The sequence below is a fragment of the Sapajus apella genome, unplaced genomic scaffold, assembly GCF_009761245.1.
Source record: "Sapajus apella isolate SASKATOON/1434 unplaced genomic scaffold, GSC_monkey_1.0 scaffold64, whole genome shotgun sequence".
NCBI lineage: Eukaryota > Metazoa > Chordata > Mammalia > Primates > Cebidae > Sapajus > Sapajus apella.
In genome coordinates this window covers 163,437-182,368 of record NW_022437004.1, presented here as the reverse complement: position 1 = coordinate 182,368, position 18,932 = coordinate 163,437, and the positions used below count along the sequence as shown (strand labels likewise).

Genomic DNA, 18,932 nt, shown 5'->3' with positions numbered 1-18,932 from the left:
AAGCCATCAAATAAAATTGCTGGGTTATCAGCCACAGCCACAGCATTCCACCAAATATTCCCAGAGACAGCAATCATACTCAGCCTTTCTCTCTCAAACTCTGCCGATTGAATTCATAGTCATGATGTTGCATAATTTAGTGGAAAGTATACTAAACTTTAATGAAATGTATTTTCTAGTTTTTTGGTTTTTAGTTGTTTTTTTTTTTGTTTTTTAAGACGGGGTTTCACCATGTTGGTCAGGCTGGTCTTGAACTCCCAACCTCAGGTGATCTGCCCACCTTGGCCTCCCAGAGTGCTGGGATCACAGGCGTGAGCCACCACGCCTGGCCCTGTATTTTCTAGTTTTAACTTCTAATAACTGACTAAGGCAAATTAATTTACTCTTGGTCTTAGTTTCTTTATTTCTTTCTCTATGAACCAAGATGTTTCAGTAGAATGCAAAGCTTAACTCACATTGCACTTCCAGACTTGCAAAGTTAGATGTAATTTCTCCCTTGCATATTGTATCATCATACTTTATACTGTATTACACAAATCCCCACGGTCTTAACTAAATCATAGCTCTGTGTGTGTGTGTATGTGTGTATCCATCCCTCCACTTCTGTTCCCATGCCAATTAGAATGTAGCCAAAGGGAATACAGGGACCATTTTTCTTTTATATTCCTGCATTGTGTCTTATATGCATTTTGTTCGTTTAAATCCCTCTGTAGTCTAAATGGCCCCAGTTCCTTTCTGTTGTTGCTCCATGCCATCAAAATCATTAGGATATTTGCAGTTTGTGTAGAGCAGTGAGGGAGCCCACCCACTCTCAAAAATACAAAAATGACTCAGAAAAGAGAGTGCTGGACAGTTGACCATTATTGAACTGTTATAACTTCCCTAAGGTTTATTCATGTTTCTTCTGTAGTAACTAGTGCTCTTAAGAAAAGAAAGCAACAAAAGCCTTGAAAATGAAAAGGAATATAAATAGTTTTGGAAAAAACAGTAAGAAGTTCGAAACTGCATGTCACAGCCCAAGGGGAAAAAAATATCAGGTGGTATAAGTAGTTAGCAGCAGTGAAATCTTTGGAACCTCACATAGGAATTAAAAGGGGATGAGGGAACAATTTCTTGACAGTTTGAGAGTGAGATACTGCAATGGGTAAAACTCTCACTGGGACTTCACTCATATTTTGTTCATTTATACCTCTTAGTTTCTAGGACTAGACAAGTTGAGTTTTTATCAGTGTCTACTCCCCTGAATAGCTCTAATTTCAAGTTAATAACAATGCATGTTTATCAACATTTCAATGATGTAACAACTGGATATAAAGTGATTTAATCTGAAAATACATTGACTATGCTTAAGCATTAGAAAAGTGGTATTTTAGTACAGTCTAAGGGAGATGTTTACTAACACTCCCCAGAACTAAGTGATATTCAGTCCTTCATTCTTCATATTTAATATTTTCTCATTAGAAAAGGCACTACACTAAAAAGCCGTATAGAATGATACTGTGTATCATTCTTTCTGAGATACCCCTTACCCCATTTCTTCACAGGTTAATATCCCACTGGGTCTTATGGATCACACAGTTATAATTGTTGGTGCTTTTGTTATTAGTGGTACACACAATAATGGTGTATCATGGATTCTGTGAGATATGGTAGTCAGTAACAGTGGTTAGATGTATAAAGAGCAGGCCAGGATTAGAATCTTAGCTCCCATCTCAGATTTCCTGTGTGGTCTTAGACAAATTACCTTAACTATCCTAAACCTGTTTCTTTCTTTATAAATGGTGATAATACTACCTGTTTCACAAGATGGTTAGATTAGATGGAATAATAATGGAAAGTACTTAACAAAATATCTTATGTTTTATAAGAGCTTTCTGTAATGGCCATGTTTCTGGTATTCATTTTCAGGGAGTTCATTCTGTAATCCCATCTATTTGCTTTTGTCTCATATTGGAAGTTTGTTCAGAATTACATGAGAAACCTATGAGTTTCCTAAGAGTTACAAAGACCAGTGAAGAGACAACTAATATGTGTCGGTGTAAGTGTGACAAAATGTATAGCTATATTGGATTTTTAATGTAATGGTATAGTAGAGTTAATCCAGTGTCTTTGCATCAACTCTCAAATGGAAGGAACTCATTAATATTAGAAAAATAGAACAATGAGTAATGCATGGAGAAGGAGGGAATAGAGCCTCTTAATTTGTCAATTTTGCTTTGAAATGGAGAAAGCTAACTGGTTATCCTCGCCAGGAGCTCTGTCCTTAGAATCTGTCTTTTTTACAAGTGAGGCTGTTTAATCTAAAATTTAATAATTGGTCTTAATGTACAGATTTAAATGCCAGTTACTTTTGGCAATAAAAAGATGGCAGGAATAATATCAAACTCTTGTATATTGTTTAGCATTTATCCGTGAGATACTTAAAAATGTGTTCTGATGTCTTTAAATTCAAAGCCTGAAATTCAACTCCTTAAGTCTGCAAAACCAGTGAAAGAACAGCTAGAAAAAAAAAGTAGTTTACTTAAGAAGCTCAATACCTTGTGTCTCCCATACTTATCTTTTATCCCATGTCTAGTATAGTGATAAATCATTTATACAGTGTTTTGTAATTTTTAAGCTTTCAGTGGAAGGTGAGCCAATACCAACATGTATTAAATACTCACTGTATACTGGGCAGGATGCTCTTTGTTTTCTGTTCAGTTTCTTCTTTAATCCTCAAAACTCCATGAGATAAATGATAATACTCCCTGTTTAGAAATAAGATTACTCTGTGATGGCATTTGAATCTAGTTATGTTAAGACTTTGAAATACATAATGTTTTGCATAACCATGCTACTTGTCAGTAGGTGCTCCATAAATGCCAGAATAAAACCAAATAGTATGATTGCATGATTATTCGTTTGAGGTTATTTTACAGGTTTTGGTAACAGTTTTTTACATTTGGTAAGGAATTCACAATTTTCAAAGTGATTTCACTCTTACTGCCTCTTTCAGTAACTATGGCTGCAAAATAGAATTACCCTAAAATTTAGTGGTATAAAACAATTGTTTATTTTGCTTTCAAATTCTGTGAGTCAGCAATTCTGATATGGCACAGCAGGGATGGCTTGTCTGTTCTTTGGTGTCTCAGACCTCAGTTGAAACACTGGGGCCTGAAATCTGAAGGTGGTTTACTCACATGGCTAGTAGTTGATACTGGTTGTCAGCTGGAGTTTTCAGTTGCTGTCTACATGGGCCTTTCCATGTTGTCTCTCTGTTACAGACATTTTTTACAGCAGATTGACTAAGTTCCAAAGTTGATGTTCTAGAAAGAAAGAATACTAGTCAGGCAGAGGCTGTTTGCTCTTTTATGACCTACGCTCAGAATGGCATAACTTCTTTTAAACTCTGTTGGTCAGAACAGTCATGGGCCCTGCCCAGATTCAAGGGGTGGGAACATAGACCCCACTTCTCAGCGGAGGACTAACATTCACATTTTAAGAACATGTGAAATGATATGTACATATTGATGCAGGCGTTGATACATATTGGTTGTGTTGTCTTTGGAAAATACAGTCTGCTGATTGTTATAATTGATTTTCAAATTAACCTGTGAAATAGATGAGGCAGATCACTTTACTAATGGAAACATTACCCAAAGTGCTAGTATGGTAGCAGGTGTCTTACGGTTAAACTAGAGAGATGAACCACACAAATTAACCAACAAAGTCACAGATCTCCCCCACTAGGCTGGGATGGTTCATCTGTTTTGGAGAATATATTCATTTGACATTATTAAGATATACGGTTAAAGATGTATAAAATGTTAAATCAGCATTTTGAGTGAAAACGCCAACAAGTACTTACATTTTTTTTCATTGGGAAATGCCATTGAATGTTAATCTACCTGATGAGTTTAGAAGAAGATTGACACACTGCAGCTGGGCCAAGTTCAGTCAACCCTGTTTTTGTAGAACTAATTAACATAAATAACAAAATAAAACAAAGTTTTATTGGAACACAGGCACACGCATTCGTTCATTCATGTGTTATCTATGACTGCTTTTTGTACTGCAGTAGCTGAGTTGAATAGTTGTATAGAAAACATATAGCCACCAAAGCCTAACATAATTATCTGGCCCTTTGCATAAAGTTTGCAGACCCTTGGTCTAGAAGATCAATAAGTTGCAGTCAATTTGAAATTTCCCCTACTTGAAGTTGTAGTTTTGACCAATTTATTTATTCAAAAGATATATGAAAACTGTCACCAGTGAGGGAAAGACAGAGAAACAACTTAATGCTTGCCCTCAGAAGAGATCATAGTATTGTTGAGGAGTCAGATTTACATAGTTCAGTGTCATGAACAGTAGTGTTTTTCAACTGGGCACAACTTTCTGGAAAAAAAGTACTGTGGCTAAAGATTGAGATTTATTTTGTCAGAGAAAGCTTTCTAGAAGACCAATACTGATCAGGTTCTTGAAAATAAGTAGGGGATAACAAGGTGAAATAGAAACGGAGCCTTAGGTATAAGGGAGACTATGAGAAAAAATGTGTGAGTAGGACTTTTATACTTCAAGGTACTTACAGGAATTCCTTATAGCTGGAAAGTAGCATTGACAGTGAACATTTAAGCCACTGAGACAGGAAAAGATTTGAGAGCTCTTCAAGAGAGTTATGAAAATGCATTAATTGGTTATGAGAATGATGAAGAGTACGTAGTGTAAGTCAGTAGGATGACTGACCTGGGCAACTAGCTTGTCAGGGAAATGGTGCCATTTTACTAAGATACTGAATACCTAAGGAAGAATAGATTTAAGGAGAAAAATAAGTTTCACTGTTGGAGATTTTTAACTTGCAGTGTGTATTCAACACCTAAATAAGATGTTGAGTGGACTGTTGGCTTTGGAAGCCTGACATTTAAGAAAAATATTTGAGAGTTTTCAATAAATAGGTATCTGAAGCCATGGATAAAGATGCGATCATAAATACAAGGCATGTAAAGCTAAGAGAGAGCCAAAAACAGAACTGTGGGAAACAGCAGCATTTAAGAGATGCATAGAAGAGAAAAGAGGAGGGCAGGCCTTTGGACAGGGTAGTTGAAGCGGAGCAATTTTGAATACCTTTGTATTTGGTAATTTTGGGCAAATTTTGTGGAGTAGCAGGAGCAGAAACCAGGCTACATTAATGAGTTTGGGGAGTTAGGAAAAAATAAAAGTAATAGAAACCAAGCAATAGTAATAATTCAAAAATGACAGAATATGGGAAGAGCAGTTAGAGGACCACAGGACTTAACTCTACCAAAGGGTTGAGGTATTGATGAAATGAAGTATCTGTGGAGATAAAGAAGATAAAATCCAAAGCGGAAGAAGAAGGATTGACCTTTGACAGATGGAGGTTATACCATGTTCGATGATACGTAAAAAAGAATGGATGAGGGAAAAGAACATTGTTGAAAGTCTGCTTTTGTCAGCCTTTCTGTTTGATTAAATAATTTCTGATTAAATGTGATGATTTATGTAAAGTAACCATAGCAATCTATTTTATGTAGAAGTATTACCTCTTCATGAGTGAGGAAATTAAAGCTTAGGGAGGATTATTTGTCCACGATCACACATCTTGTAAGTGGTAGCACTATTACCTACCTAAAACCAAAAGTTTGAATTCTGGCATGCTCTTGCCTACGCTATCCCCTTTGCTGTCCTTCCTCTGCTGGATGTGACTGTAGATAAATCCGACAGTTAATCTTATTCCATAGACCCATATGAACAGATGTTGGGTTCTTGAAATGAAAATTATGTTTTCTTGTAGGAAATTCCTTTTTAAAAACAATAAATCTTTAAGAGAATACTTAAGTAATAAACATCATGAACAATTATTTATTTTTTTTGTTAATCCATATTTTAGCTACGCCGAAAGATGATAAATATAACTCATCTTCAGTGTGTTAGTTTTTGACAACCCCATGTTCTCTTTTTGGGAAGCTTTGTAATATAAATATGGAATTGTGTTTTTCCCATTTTTTATTTTCAGGTGTCTGCTTTTGGGGCAGAGTTTTCATCCGAGGCATGCAGAGAGTTAGGCTTCTCTAGCAACTTGCTCTGCAGCTCTTGTGATCTTCTTGGACAGTTCAACCTGCTTCAGCTGGATCCTGATTGCAGAGGATGCTGTCAGGAAGAAGCACAATTTGAAACCAAAAAGGTACTGTTTTCTAATATATTCCTTCCGTTTGATGGGTTAGTCAAGATAAGGTAAAATGTAAGTCACTTAATCAAGGGTAAAGACATCTCTAGCTTTTACATTTTTTAGTAAAACTCAATTGATTTCTTGTCGGGTGTATTAGATCAAGCAAAGCAAATATGAAGGAAAATCAGGATTCCATTCCACCATGATAATCAAGCAAAGGAGTAGACTCCCTACAACATGCTTGGATCCTTGTCGTTCTCCAGTCTCCCTAACTTCTGGCCAAATGAAGCCAAAGAATGATTAATAGGTGCTTTTGTTCATTTATACTAAGAACCCAGTGTTGGATGAAACTTGAAAGCAAAGCACATAATACCTGGCACTTAATTGCAACATTAAATCTAGTTAAAAGGAATATGGACCCTTAGTCTACACACCTATTGCTAGTAATTTTAGACACCTAACTTTACCTTTTACATCTGAAAACAGAGCCAACGATAGGTAGTTCGATCTTTCCAGGTAAACCTGTTTTAAAACCTGCTCTTCAAGCAAATTAATAGTGAATTTGATTATCTTTTTCTTTTCTTTTTTTTTTTTTTTTTTTTTTTTTTTGACAGTCTTGCTCTGTCGCCAGGTGCCAGACTGGAGTGCAGTGGCGTGATCTTGGCTCACTGCAACCTCCACCTCCCAGGTTCAAGCAGTTCTCCTGCCTCAGCCTCCCGAGTAGCTGGGACTACAGGTACACGCCACCACACCCAGCTAATTTTTGTATTTTTTTAGTAGAGACAGGGTTTCACCATGTTGGCCAGGATGGTCTGGATCTCTTGACCTCGTGATCCGCCCACCTCGGCCTGCCAAAGTGCTGAGATCACAGGTGTGAGCCACTGCGCCTGGCCGAATTTGATTATCTTTTAAATATTTTCATCAAAACCCTTAGGTCTATTTAAATTATAAATTAGACTGGAAAGATCATTTGTGTTACCCAATTAAAACTAAATACTAATTGAGTATTTTAGTAAACTAAATACTAATTTAGTTTTAATTGGGTAACACAAATTTAGTTTGTGGTAAGAAAAAAATGTTAGCGTCTTTCTGTTGTTTCCTTCTAATACTGTCTTTAACTTGTACATGCTGAATTTTGTTTGAAGTATTATGATTTGTAAAGCTTTCAAACATAACAATGTTATTATTGGTAGTAAAGGTTTATTTTTAACAGTAAGCACTTTGATTCATGCTATGTTGTATTGATTGTTTTGCTTTTCTTTCCCAAGAAAGAATGCTCTTCGATTTTTTTTTTTCCTTGAGATGAAGTTTCGCTCTCGTTGCCCAGGCTGGAGTATAATGGCACCATCTTGGCTCACTGCCACCTCCACTTCACAGGTTCAAGTGATTCTCCTGCTTCAGCCTCCTGAGTAGCTGGGATTACAGGTGCCCACCACCAAGCCCAGCTAATTTTTTGTATTTTTAGTAGAGACAGGGTTTCATCATGTTGGCCAAGCTGGTCTCAAACTCCTGACCTCAAGTTATCCACCGCCTTTGCACCTCCCAAAGTGCTGAGATTATAGGTGTGAATTATTGCATCCAGCCTGCTCTTGGATTTTTTTAAATATTTATGGATCTCCAGCCTTTAGCACACAGTATTTCATAAGTTCTTGCCCTTGATTAAGGCTGTTTTTACTAAGAACAAGTTGGAAAAGTTGACTTTTTAAAAAAGCTATGTTGAGTATATACTTAACTTTGTAGCTACTTGATAAATATCTTTTTCATATATCTCACTCATATCCTGAAATACATTTTTAAAAACTGAAAGAATAAGGAAACTTGTCTCCATGTTGGCAGTTATCCATTGGTAACACTCTTTGGTTATAATTATCTAACTACAAATATAGATCTCTCATTTGTACATTTTACTTACAAGGATGCCATAAGCATCCCAAATCTATCTAAAAAGAGATAATGTTAATTATTTAGGACAACTTCTTAGTGATTCCAATTTGACCACTAACCTTAATAGATATTTTTCAAAAGTAAACATGACCATCAGATTAAAATTGTTTCCTGGGATTTTCTTGGAATACACATAAATATTTTTTGTTAGAATTTTTGAACGACTTACTATTTTCTAAGTTATGTAAGATGAAGAGTAGTATTTCAGTGGGTTAAATAAGTGGGTTATTTTTCTCATCTTTTTATAATCTTTCAAATTCTGTGAAATTGAACTTACGGCTGCTAGATGCTTTTTTATTATTTCCTTACTAAAAGTTATTAGTAGTGACTTTAGCTGCTTTCAGGCATTACTTTAGAACTTTTGTATTTCTCCCTAACTATATCCCCCAACTCCCTTTTTTTTTTGTTTTTTTTGAGACAAAGTTTCACTCTTGTTACCTAGGCTGGAGTGCAGTGTTGAGATATCATTTCACTTCAACCTCCTGGGTTCAAGCAGTTCTCATGCCCCAGCCTCCCGAGCAGCTGGAATTACAGGAACCTGGCACCACAGCTAATTTTTGTATTTTTAGAAAAGACGGGGTTTCACCTTGTTGACCAGGCTGGTTTGGAACTCCTGACCTCAGGTGATCTACTTCCCTTGGCCTCCCAAAGTGCTGGGATTGCAGGCATGAGCCACCACCCCCGGCCTGTATCCCCCAATTTCTTTAGTTACTACCTTTTCCTTTTTAGATCTTGGTTTCCCAAGTTCCTTGTAGTTTTTTCTTTCTTCCTCCAAAATATTTTGATTTAATTGGTTTTAGCATTTTTAGACTTTTGCACTTATTCTGAAAGAATAGAAAATTTGGAGAATTCAGAATAGCTTGATAATAATTGCTATTGATAAAATAGGGTAAAAGAAAATAGATACGAAATATAAATTATTAGATTTGCCAATGATAAATATTTGGAGCAATATTTTCTATTATGCCTCTTTCAAGTTCCTGGATTTGTTGAATCAAGAGGAAATATCTCATTACAGAATAAGTAGTATTAAAATTTTTGCTATTTACAACTACTTATATGAAATAAAATACAGAAATAAATTATGTCAACCAATTCTACTTTTAAATTTTTATCCTTTCAACTGACACATTTTAATGAGGAAAATACTACAAATTTTCACTTCATAAATGTGCCATTTTGATCACTTTAAAACGTATGAAAGATCTGCATTTGGAGGGAAAAAGTTTGTGCTAATAAAAAAGAATTCTCAAGACCATTGTTAAAGTAGAGCTTAATTTTCTTTTCTTTTCTTCTTTCTTTCGAAATAGGATCAGCCTCACCAGGTGCAGTGGCTCACACCTGTAATCCCAGCACTTTGGGAGGCTGAGACAGATGGATCACAAGATCAGGAGTTTGAGACCAGCCTGGCCAGTATGGTGAAACCCCATCTCTACTAAAAATACAAAAATTAGCCAGGTGTGCTGGTGGGTGCCTATAGTTCCAGCAACTGGGGAGGCTGAGGCAGGGGAATCACTTGAACCTGGGAGGTAGATGTTGCAGTGAGCTGAGATCGCACCACTGCACTCCAGCCTGGCAACAGGGTGAGACTCCATCTCAAAAAGAGAGAGAGAGAGAGAGAGAGAGAGAGAGAGAGAGAGACAGAGAGGGAGAGGAAAAGGGAAAGGGGGGGAGGGGGAGGGAAAAAAGAGAAAAAAAGAAGGAAAAGAAAGAGCGAGCCTGTCGTCAGGCTGGAATGTGGTGGTGCAGTCATAGTTCACAGCAGCCTCCAACTCCAGGCCTCTGGTAATGCACCCACTTCAGCCTCCCAAGTAGCTGGGATTATTGACATGCATCATAGCCCCCAGCTCATTTTCTGTTTTTGTAGAGACAAGGTCTCACCATGTTGCCCAAGCTGGTCTTAAACTCCTGGCCTCAAGCTGTCCTCCCTCAGTGGCCTCCCAAATCACTGGGATTATAAGCATAAACCAACCCAGTTGTCAAGGTGAAACTCAATTTTCTATGACAAACCTAATCAGAAAATTGAAGGAGACTCATATTTTAAAGTCAGTTTAGAATAAAATATATTATTTATTGGTTTTCACTATTCAGATGACAGATCAGGAGGAAACCATGATATTTTTGAAATCAGAGGTAACATTACAGTAGAAACTAAATTGAGCTATATGTTTGTAATGTAAAAATAATATTTGAAAAAACCAAGCTATCAAACTAATCACAATTATTTCAGATTTTTCTACTAACATTCCTTTGTTACTTATTTATATATGTAATCTACCACCTGGTATCAGATTTCAGAGGCTTAAGAAAAAATGGGAAAAGAAAAGCTTAAAAGTAATATTTAAAAAAAACAAAACAAAACTCCACATTTAGAAGAGATTTCTTTTTTTTTTTTTTTTTTTGAGACGGAGTTTCGCTCTTGTTACCCAGGCTGGAGTGCAATGGCACGATCTCGGCTCACCGCAACCTCTGCCTCCTGGGTTCAGGCAATTCTCCTGCCTCAGCCTCCTGAGTAGCTGGGATTACAGGCACGCGCCACCATGCCCAGCTAATGTTTTGTATTTTTAGTAGAGACGGGGTTTCACCATGCTGACCAGGATGGTCTCGATCTCTTGACCTCGTGATCCACCCGCCTCGGCCTCCCAAAGTGCTGGGATTATAGGCGTGAGCCACCGCGCCCGGCCTTAGAAGAGATTTCTTATATTTGAGTTTTAGAACATCTTGATCACCTCACAAAATACCTGTAGAAGTGTAGGCTGCAGATCACCAAGTCATGCCATTACTTTTTCTGGCAAACAATTCAACAGGTCAGGGATTTCATAAAAGGCTTTTGTTTTCACTTAAACACTCACTTTTCAGATAATAGGATAAATAATAATAATATTTATCTTCAATATTAATCTATGATACTAGAATTGAGTAAGTAGACCTAACAGTGTATAACAAATTTGTGAATGTAGTTGGATGCCCTCTACTTCCCACTCCATTATCTAGTTGGAACTGGACTAATTTTAAGTCACCTGCTTTATATAATAGCATTATTTTTTTATGTGTATTACGCTCTGCCTTGATATTTGCATTCACTCCAACAGGCCAGAGACAGACAGAGGTAATATTAACAGGTATACTTCACTGAAGCTTCTTTCTCTCTTTTTATAAGAGTTGTTGAGTTTAATTTTCATCTCAGCTTCTTTACTTACTGACTTCATGACTTTGAGCAAGCAGTTTACTCCAGAATCTTCAATTTTGTCATAGTAATTACATTGCTTTACCTTAGTGTTTATTTTATACTGGTTATATGCTAAGTGTTTTACCTACATTCTCTATTTAATCCTCACAACAACCCTATAATGTAAATACATTATCTCTATTTAACAGAAAAGGAAACTAGGGTATAATCTGCCTATGGTTAGCTGGCAATTAGATGTCAAAACCTGGTTTCATCTCAGGTTTGTTTGATTCTAGAGCTCCAAGTTTTTAAATCTCTATACTGTTTTACCTCTTATCTTGAAATGTTAATAGTAAGATCTGCTTCACAGAGTTACTTTAAAAAGTTGAAAGGGTTCCGTATAAAACACTGGACTGGCTTTCTGAAGTCCCCTTTTGCCATTTGTATTTAACAATAATAGAATTCCATTACTATTTTTTATTTAAAATTATGAAATCCTTATTTTTCAGTTTACCACAGACTTTAATGGCTCCTGTTACTTGATGTTTTTCAAGAATATGTTCCCAAATTGGGCTTTGAGGCCCAATCAGACAACATTTTATATAAATCACATAATTTTTCTTAATTCAGATAGAAGAGCATCAAAACATTTAGTTGATATCAATTTGCATGGTTACTGTGTAGCCAGTTGCAGAAGAATAGTCAGCTTAAACAGCATTATTCAAGACAATGGCAACTTTTAAACTTCAGGCTGTCAGAAAGAGAATGCTACTGATGTGTAAAACATAAAAGGATGAAATGGAGGTTAAGCTAACTATGCGTGAAATTGTAGTCGCTAAAGAAATTTCACAGTTGCTTAAAATAGCTTCACTTTTGTCATGTGTCTGTAAGCATCACTACATAGACTGATACCTTCAAAGCAAACAAAAATCTAAAGTCTTGCCGGGCGTGGTGGCTCAAGCCTGTAATCCCAGCACTTTGGGAGGCCGAGGCGGGTGGATCACGAGGTCAAGAGATCGAGACCATCCTGGTCAACATGGTGAAACCCCGTCTCTACTAAAAATACAAAAACATTAGCTGGGCATGGTGGCGCGTGCCTGTAATCCCAGCTACTCGGGAGGTTGAGGCAGGAGAATTTGCCTGAACTCAGGAGGCGGAGGTTGCGGTGAGCCTAGATCGCGCCATTGCACTCCAGCCTGGCGCCTGGCAACAGAGCAAGACTCCGTCTCAAAAAAAAAAAAAAAAAAATCTAAAGTCTTTAACCTGTTATTCTAATTATAATGTAAAAGCATTATTCACAAAGAAGCTTTTTTAAAACATACGAATAATGTTTGGCAACAGTTCAAATTCAATGTAAGAATTGCTAAGACGCCTGAGTAGCAGTAATGCTAAATAACATAGTCCAGGCGCAGTGGCTCACGCCTGTAATCCCAGCACTCCGTCTCCCAGAAAAAAAAAGCTAAATAATAACATAAACATTTACTTTAATAACCACTAACATTCATTAAGTTATTATTATCTGAAGGTATTGTTCCAAGCACTTTAAATGAATAAATTTATAGAACCTCGCAACAACTCAGTAAATACCATTATTATCTTTATTTCATAGCTGAGTCTCAGGCATAGAGATCTTACCTAAGGTCAAACAGTGAATTAAGTGGCCATCAATATATGTTTCATGTGTTTGTATAACAAAAGTTTGAAAGTGTATTTTGTGAAGTTATTCAATTGAAAGAAAAGTATTTAAAAAAATTTTATATCTGATTTTAATATGAAAAAGAAATAGTTCTTTTGCATAATTTTAAATTAGGATCATATTCTATCTAAACATATTACAACTTTCTGCTACATTTGCGGATTGTAATTCTCAAAACGAAAATAAATCCCTAAAGTAATTCTGACTGCCTTAAACAACTATATTTCCTACACATGCCCACCTCAGAATCAAAATAAACTTTTCGTTTATACACTGAATATTTCTTCCTGTGATAAGATCAAAGAATGTCAAAATAAGAATCCTTGTCTTCAAGGAGTAGAAAAAATAGACATGGAAACCGGACTGTAAGAACACAGCTGTTATGATATTCTGTTTGTTGGACAAAAATGTAATATCTAATGTTACAAAGGTAACCACTAGAAGAATTAAAAATAAAATAAAGTTGGAAGGAAAGGGGAAGTAATAGATCTCTTAAAGTTGGTGTCTCATGAACTATAGATACAACCATATTAATCTTTATGGAAGTGACCAACTGAACTAAAAACAGTTTAAATGTTAATGAGTGGCCAGGCATGAAGGCTTTCACCTGTAATCCCAACACCTTAGAAGGTGAAGGCGAGGGGATCACTTGAGGCCAGGAGTTTGAGACCAGCCTGGGCAAAGTGGCAAGAACAAGACCTCCATCTCTACAAAAAAAAAAAATTTAAAAAAGAGAGAGAGCTGAGTGTGATGACATACACCTGTGGTCCTAGCTATCTGGGAGGCTGAGGCCACTGGAGGATCACTTGAGCCCAGGAGGTCGAGGCTGCAGTGATCTATGGTCACGCCACTTCACTCCAGCTTGGGTGACAGAGCAAGGCTCTGTCTCCAAAAGAAAAAAGAAAGAGTTACTAATGGAGGGTAGAAGGCAGAGGAACATTTTTACTTATAACCCTTTTATACAGTTTTTTATTATTTCCATTCATTGATTTCTTCAAAGAATTCAATGAGGTATGTGTTATAAACAAAACATATATGCTATGAAAGCTCTTGGAAGGCATAACCATTTGACAGGTCAGGTAAATATCACAACTTGTTTATATAGGAATTGATGCTTAGAGTAAATTGGAAAGTGGTCGAGAGAAGGCCTTTTCTCTTGCAAAACGAAAAGTTAGTGGAAAGGCACAGAGGCATGAGAATATGGCCGTCTAAGATGAATCAGCTGGATTATGATGAGAAATGATGATGATTAGGTAAGCGGGAGCTAAATAATAGAGGGCATTATATACCTGCATAAGAAGTTGTACTTTATTCTATATGCAGGAGACAAAATTAAAGGACTACAAAAAGTAAACTGGCATCCAATTTGTATTTTAATGACTTTTGTTGGTGTGAACAATACTTGATAGGGCAGAGGGGAATACTGTTGGCAGAAAAATAAAATTGCCATTTTCCAGAGGCAAGATACAAGGGCTTAAGCCAACACATTCTCAGTAAAAATGGAAAAGGGACATATTTGAAATAAATTTAGGCAATAAATTTATTTCAGTGGATTTATTGGACTGAATTGGAGAGAAAAGGGATAAATGGGTATGCTTCCCAGTGTTTCTTATATGAAAAACTGATAACCCTAACACAAGAGGAATACAGGAGACCAGCTAGTTACAAGATAGCCCATGAAGGCAATAACGGATGGGAGAAGGGGCAGCAACAGAGAGTAACTTTTTTTTTTTTTCCTGAGACTCTATCGCCCAGGCTGGAGTGCAGTGGCTTGATCTCCACTCACTGCAACCTCCATCTCCTGGGCTCAAGCAATTCTCCTGCCTCAGCCTCCCGGGTAGTTGGGATTGCAGGCACACACCTGGCTAATTTTTGTATTTTCTTTAGTAGAGACAGGGTTTCACCATGTTGGCCAGGCTGGTGTCAAACTCCTGACCTTGTGATCTGCCTGCCTCAGCCTCCCAAAGTGCTTAGATTATAGGTGTGAGCAACAGTGTCCAGCCAAGAATAACTTTTAATAAAGCATACTCCTTAGCTGTAAATAGTTTTCTTTTTTTTTTTTTTTTTGAAATGGACTCTTGCTCTGTCACCCAGACTGGAGTGCAGTGGCTTGATCTCAGCTCACTGCTATTTCTGCCTACCGGGTTCAAATGATTCTTCTGTTACAGCCTCCTGAGTAGCTGCTGGTATTACAGGCACATGCCACCATGCCCAGCTAATTTTTTAGTGGTGACAGGGTTTCCCCATGTTGGCCAGGCTGGTCTTGAACTCCTGACCTCGTGATCCACCTGCCTCAGCCTCCCAGAGTGCTGGGATTACAGGCATGAGCCACCGCACCCAGCCAATAGTTTTCTTTTTGAAGAAGAAAGTTTTAATTTAAAAGGCCATGAATTTTATTTGGCTGCTATAATGAATTCTAAAATAGTATATTGACAGAGTAAAGCAAAAATTTAAAAAGTGTGGAACAGTCTTTTTTTTTTTTTTTCTAGTTTTACATTGCTGCTCTTAAATTTTGTATAATATTGAAACTGTTGGATTATTATAGCTTTATTTTTGTATCTTTTTAGAGTTCTAATGTATTAGGTGATTACTATCTGTAGGGAGATACCATAATTTAATTTGTTCTAGCAGTTTTCTTGTTTTCAAAAATCTATAATCTTTCTTTTTTTTTTTTTTTTGACGGGGTTTCGCTCTTTTTACCTAGGCTGGAGTGCAATGGCGCGATCTCCGCTCACCGCAACCTCCGCCTCCTGGGTTCAGGCAGTTCTCCTGCCTCAGCCTCCTGAGTAGCTGGGATTACAGGCACGCGCCACCATGCCCAGCTGATTTTTTGTATTTTTAGTAGAGACAGGGTTTCACCATGTTGACCAGGATTGTCTCAATCTCTTGACCTCGTGATCCACCCGCCTCGGCCTCCCAAAGTGCTATAATCTTTCTTAAAGGTGATGATAACTGATCTCTTTTTGTGACAGATAGTGGTTGCTCAGTATTGGAGGGGTAATGCCAGCAGTAATGCAAAGAAATTATTTCTTCTGCCAGGGCATGGTGGCTCATGCCTGTAATCCCAACACTTTGGGAGGCCAAGGCAGGAAGATCACTTTTGTCCAGGAGTTTGAGACCAACCTGGGCAACATAGCAAGACCCCATCTCTACAAAAAATTTTTTTAAAAATGAATTCTTCTGAAAGGCAGCCTTGCTTCCATATATTGTTAACACCTTCATGTTCAGTTTTCCATTTTCTAAAATACTTTTACTATTACCAAAGGGCTATTTGGTTTCATCTAAAAACTCTTATTATGAAATTCAAGTTTTTAAGCTTTGAGTCTTTTTTTTTTTTTTTTGAGACAGAGCCCTGTTCTGTCGCCCAGGCTGGAGTATAGTGGCATGATCTCGGTTCACTGCAACCTCCATTTCCCAGGGTCAAGCGATTCTCCCACCTCAGCCTGCCCAGTAGCTGGGATTACAGGCACCCACCATCATGCCTGGCTAATTTTTGTATTTTTGTGGAGGCAGGATTTCCCCATGTTAGCCAGGCTGGTCTTGAATTCCTGACCTCAGGTGATCCGCCCACTTCAGTCTCCCAAAGTGCTGGAATCACAAGCGTGAGCCACAGCACCTGGCCACTTTTTTGAGTTATTTTTACCAATTCTTTGGATACTTGGATCTCAGAAAATATAGTGGCCACATTCTCATTTTCTCAAGTTACTTTTTTTTTTCATCATGCCATATTTCCTAAATATTGGCAGAATTGAATGCATTGTTCCCAAGTGATGACCCTGGATCATTCATACTTGTAGCTAAAATATTCATGGGGTGGGGAAGGGGGCGTGTATTTTTTTCCCAGTGAAAAGTCTCACATTACAGTCTTACCCCTTGTTTTAGGTGTATATGTACATCTGTTAGGTGTATATAGAACTCATGTTTGTCATCACAGGACTGAAAGAAACCTAATCCATTTTCCCTCAGGTTTCATATTTAGAATTGTCTGATATAGAATCCGGTGATGTCATTTTCATTTTTAGTTTATTTTTGTATATTTTAATTGAGCTTTTTAGTTCAACATTGTATCTTTATGAAAAGATTCCTCCAGTGTATTCTTTCTTAGCATCTGTAGAGCCTAGTGTAAATTAAGGTAGATGTTACTTTGCCTGTTTACAACTTTTCTTCTCAGTCTCAAGGCAGAAGCTAAAGATACAAAAGGAATAACACTTTAATGGTATAGTAAAATAAGTTTTAACCTACTGAGTTTTCCTTAGGCATAAATTCATTGCTTTGTATTTTTTCAGAATTTAGTAAAAAGCACTCCAAGATGAGTAGTAGTTTAATCTCAGGTGTAGTATTGAAGAATTACGTTTGCCAGCTTTGTTTGTTAAAATTATAACACTGAATTTTTACTTCTAATCTATTGTTTCTAAGCAAAAATACCATCACTCAAAGTGGATATGAAAGTGTCAGTAATTAGAAAATATGGGAAAGACTTGACGATGAACAGCAAATTTAAAACACCAGTAGATCACTAAACATGGTTTAGGTGATAACATTTTCCCTGAGAATTTGCTGGCTAAATTTTGCTAAAAATAGTTTCTATATGATGTGTTTTTCCGCTGTATAAAAGGAATAAAGTTGATTTTTTAAATTATATTGGATACTATTAGTGTTTGGAAAAGTGACTCATTTATATTTGAGTGTATCATAGTTGATTTTTTCATTGGAATCTCTAATACAGTGCTCAGCTTTTGTGATACTATATCCATGCTTCCTTATTTTAAAATCTCTTTATTTAAAGACAAACCTTCAGTAGATAGACCTATAAAGTAGTTACTCCTCAGATAGGAATTCTCTTCAGCAGTTAAAATTTTAATTTTAATTTTAAAATTAAAATTTTGCTTTTGTTCACCTAACAGCATTTTCTTTATATTGCTACATAGTATTCATAATTATTATGCTGTTATATCAATATAACTGTTATATTAATGTAATTTAAGCAAAACTAGCACTTTAGGAGGATAAAAACCAAGTTTAATTACAGTTTTTAAAATATCTTAAAGTTTTTTTCTGTTGGTACTATTGGATTGATTTAATACTAACAATTTGATTTTAAATAAAATAAGAGGGTTTCCAAAATGAGAAAATGTAAGGCTATAGGCAGTACTTCATAAGGAATGGGGGAAAAAAAAGTATTGTACCATTTGTGTTGCTTTAGTCAATGCTGTTATGGTTTACCTTTTCAGATTAATTGGGTCAATCTGTTGAGCAAAAAGCCTACTGTTCTACCATTTTGCAGTTTTTGCCCTATTAATATAACATAGTACAAGGCAGTGTTCCTTATCCCTGCCTGCTCATTACAATCATTTGAGGAGCTTTAAAGTACTAATAGTAGTAATTAAAATACTGATGCATGGATCTTGCCCCCAGATATCCTAATTTAGTTTATCTGAGGTAGATTTTAGGGATCAGTAATTTTCAAAATATTTCCAGGTGATTCTAATCTACTATCAGGGTTGAGAACTCTGCCCTAAGGTAATTTGAATTTGAAAGCTTGAGAAAATGTGGAGGGGGCATTTTCATGAGAGACAAACAAGGAATGATATCCCAAGATAGTCCCTGAACTGAAAATTCTATTAACTAGACATAAAAAATGGGCTTCACGTACTCAACTTGAACATCTAAAAAATCCAGGCTTTTTTGTTTTGTTTTGTTTTGTTTTGCCTTTTTTTTTTTTTTTTTGGTAACTTCTTATAGCAACTCTGGAAGGTAGGTAATAACCCTTTTGTTCAAGCAGTAAACTGAAGCTCAGTGAATGACTTACCCAAGGGGGCATGCTGCTTATGAGTGGTAGAGCCAGAACCGGACCGCATACGTGTTTGATTTTACAACTTGAACTCTTCGCTGTACCATGCCATGTGAAAATTGATATTTAGTTTGACTCAAGTTAAACAGTTTATCAAGGTTTTCTTAAG

At 36.6% G+C, this 18,932-nt stretch overlaps 1 protein-coding gene across 2 annotated transcripts in view; it reads left to right on the top strand.

Moving 5' to 3' along the window:
• SELENOF (selenoprotein F) overlaps positions 1-18,932 on the top strand; it is a 46,522-nt gene that overhangs the window by 3,948 nt on the left and 23,642 nt on the right. For both annotated transcript variants that reach the window (XM_032247785.1, XM_032247784.1), the window contains exon 2: positions 6,011-6,178. In XM_032247785.1, coding sequence (XP_032103676.1) covers positions 6,011-6,178 — 168 coding nt within the window. The remainder of the gene's footprint in view (positions 1-6,010; positions 6,179-18,932) is intronic.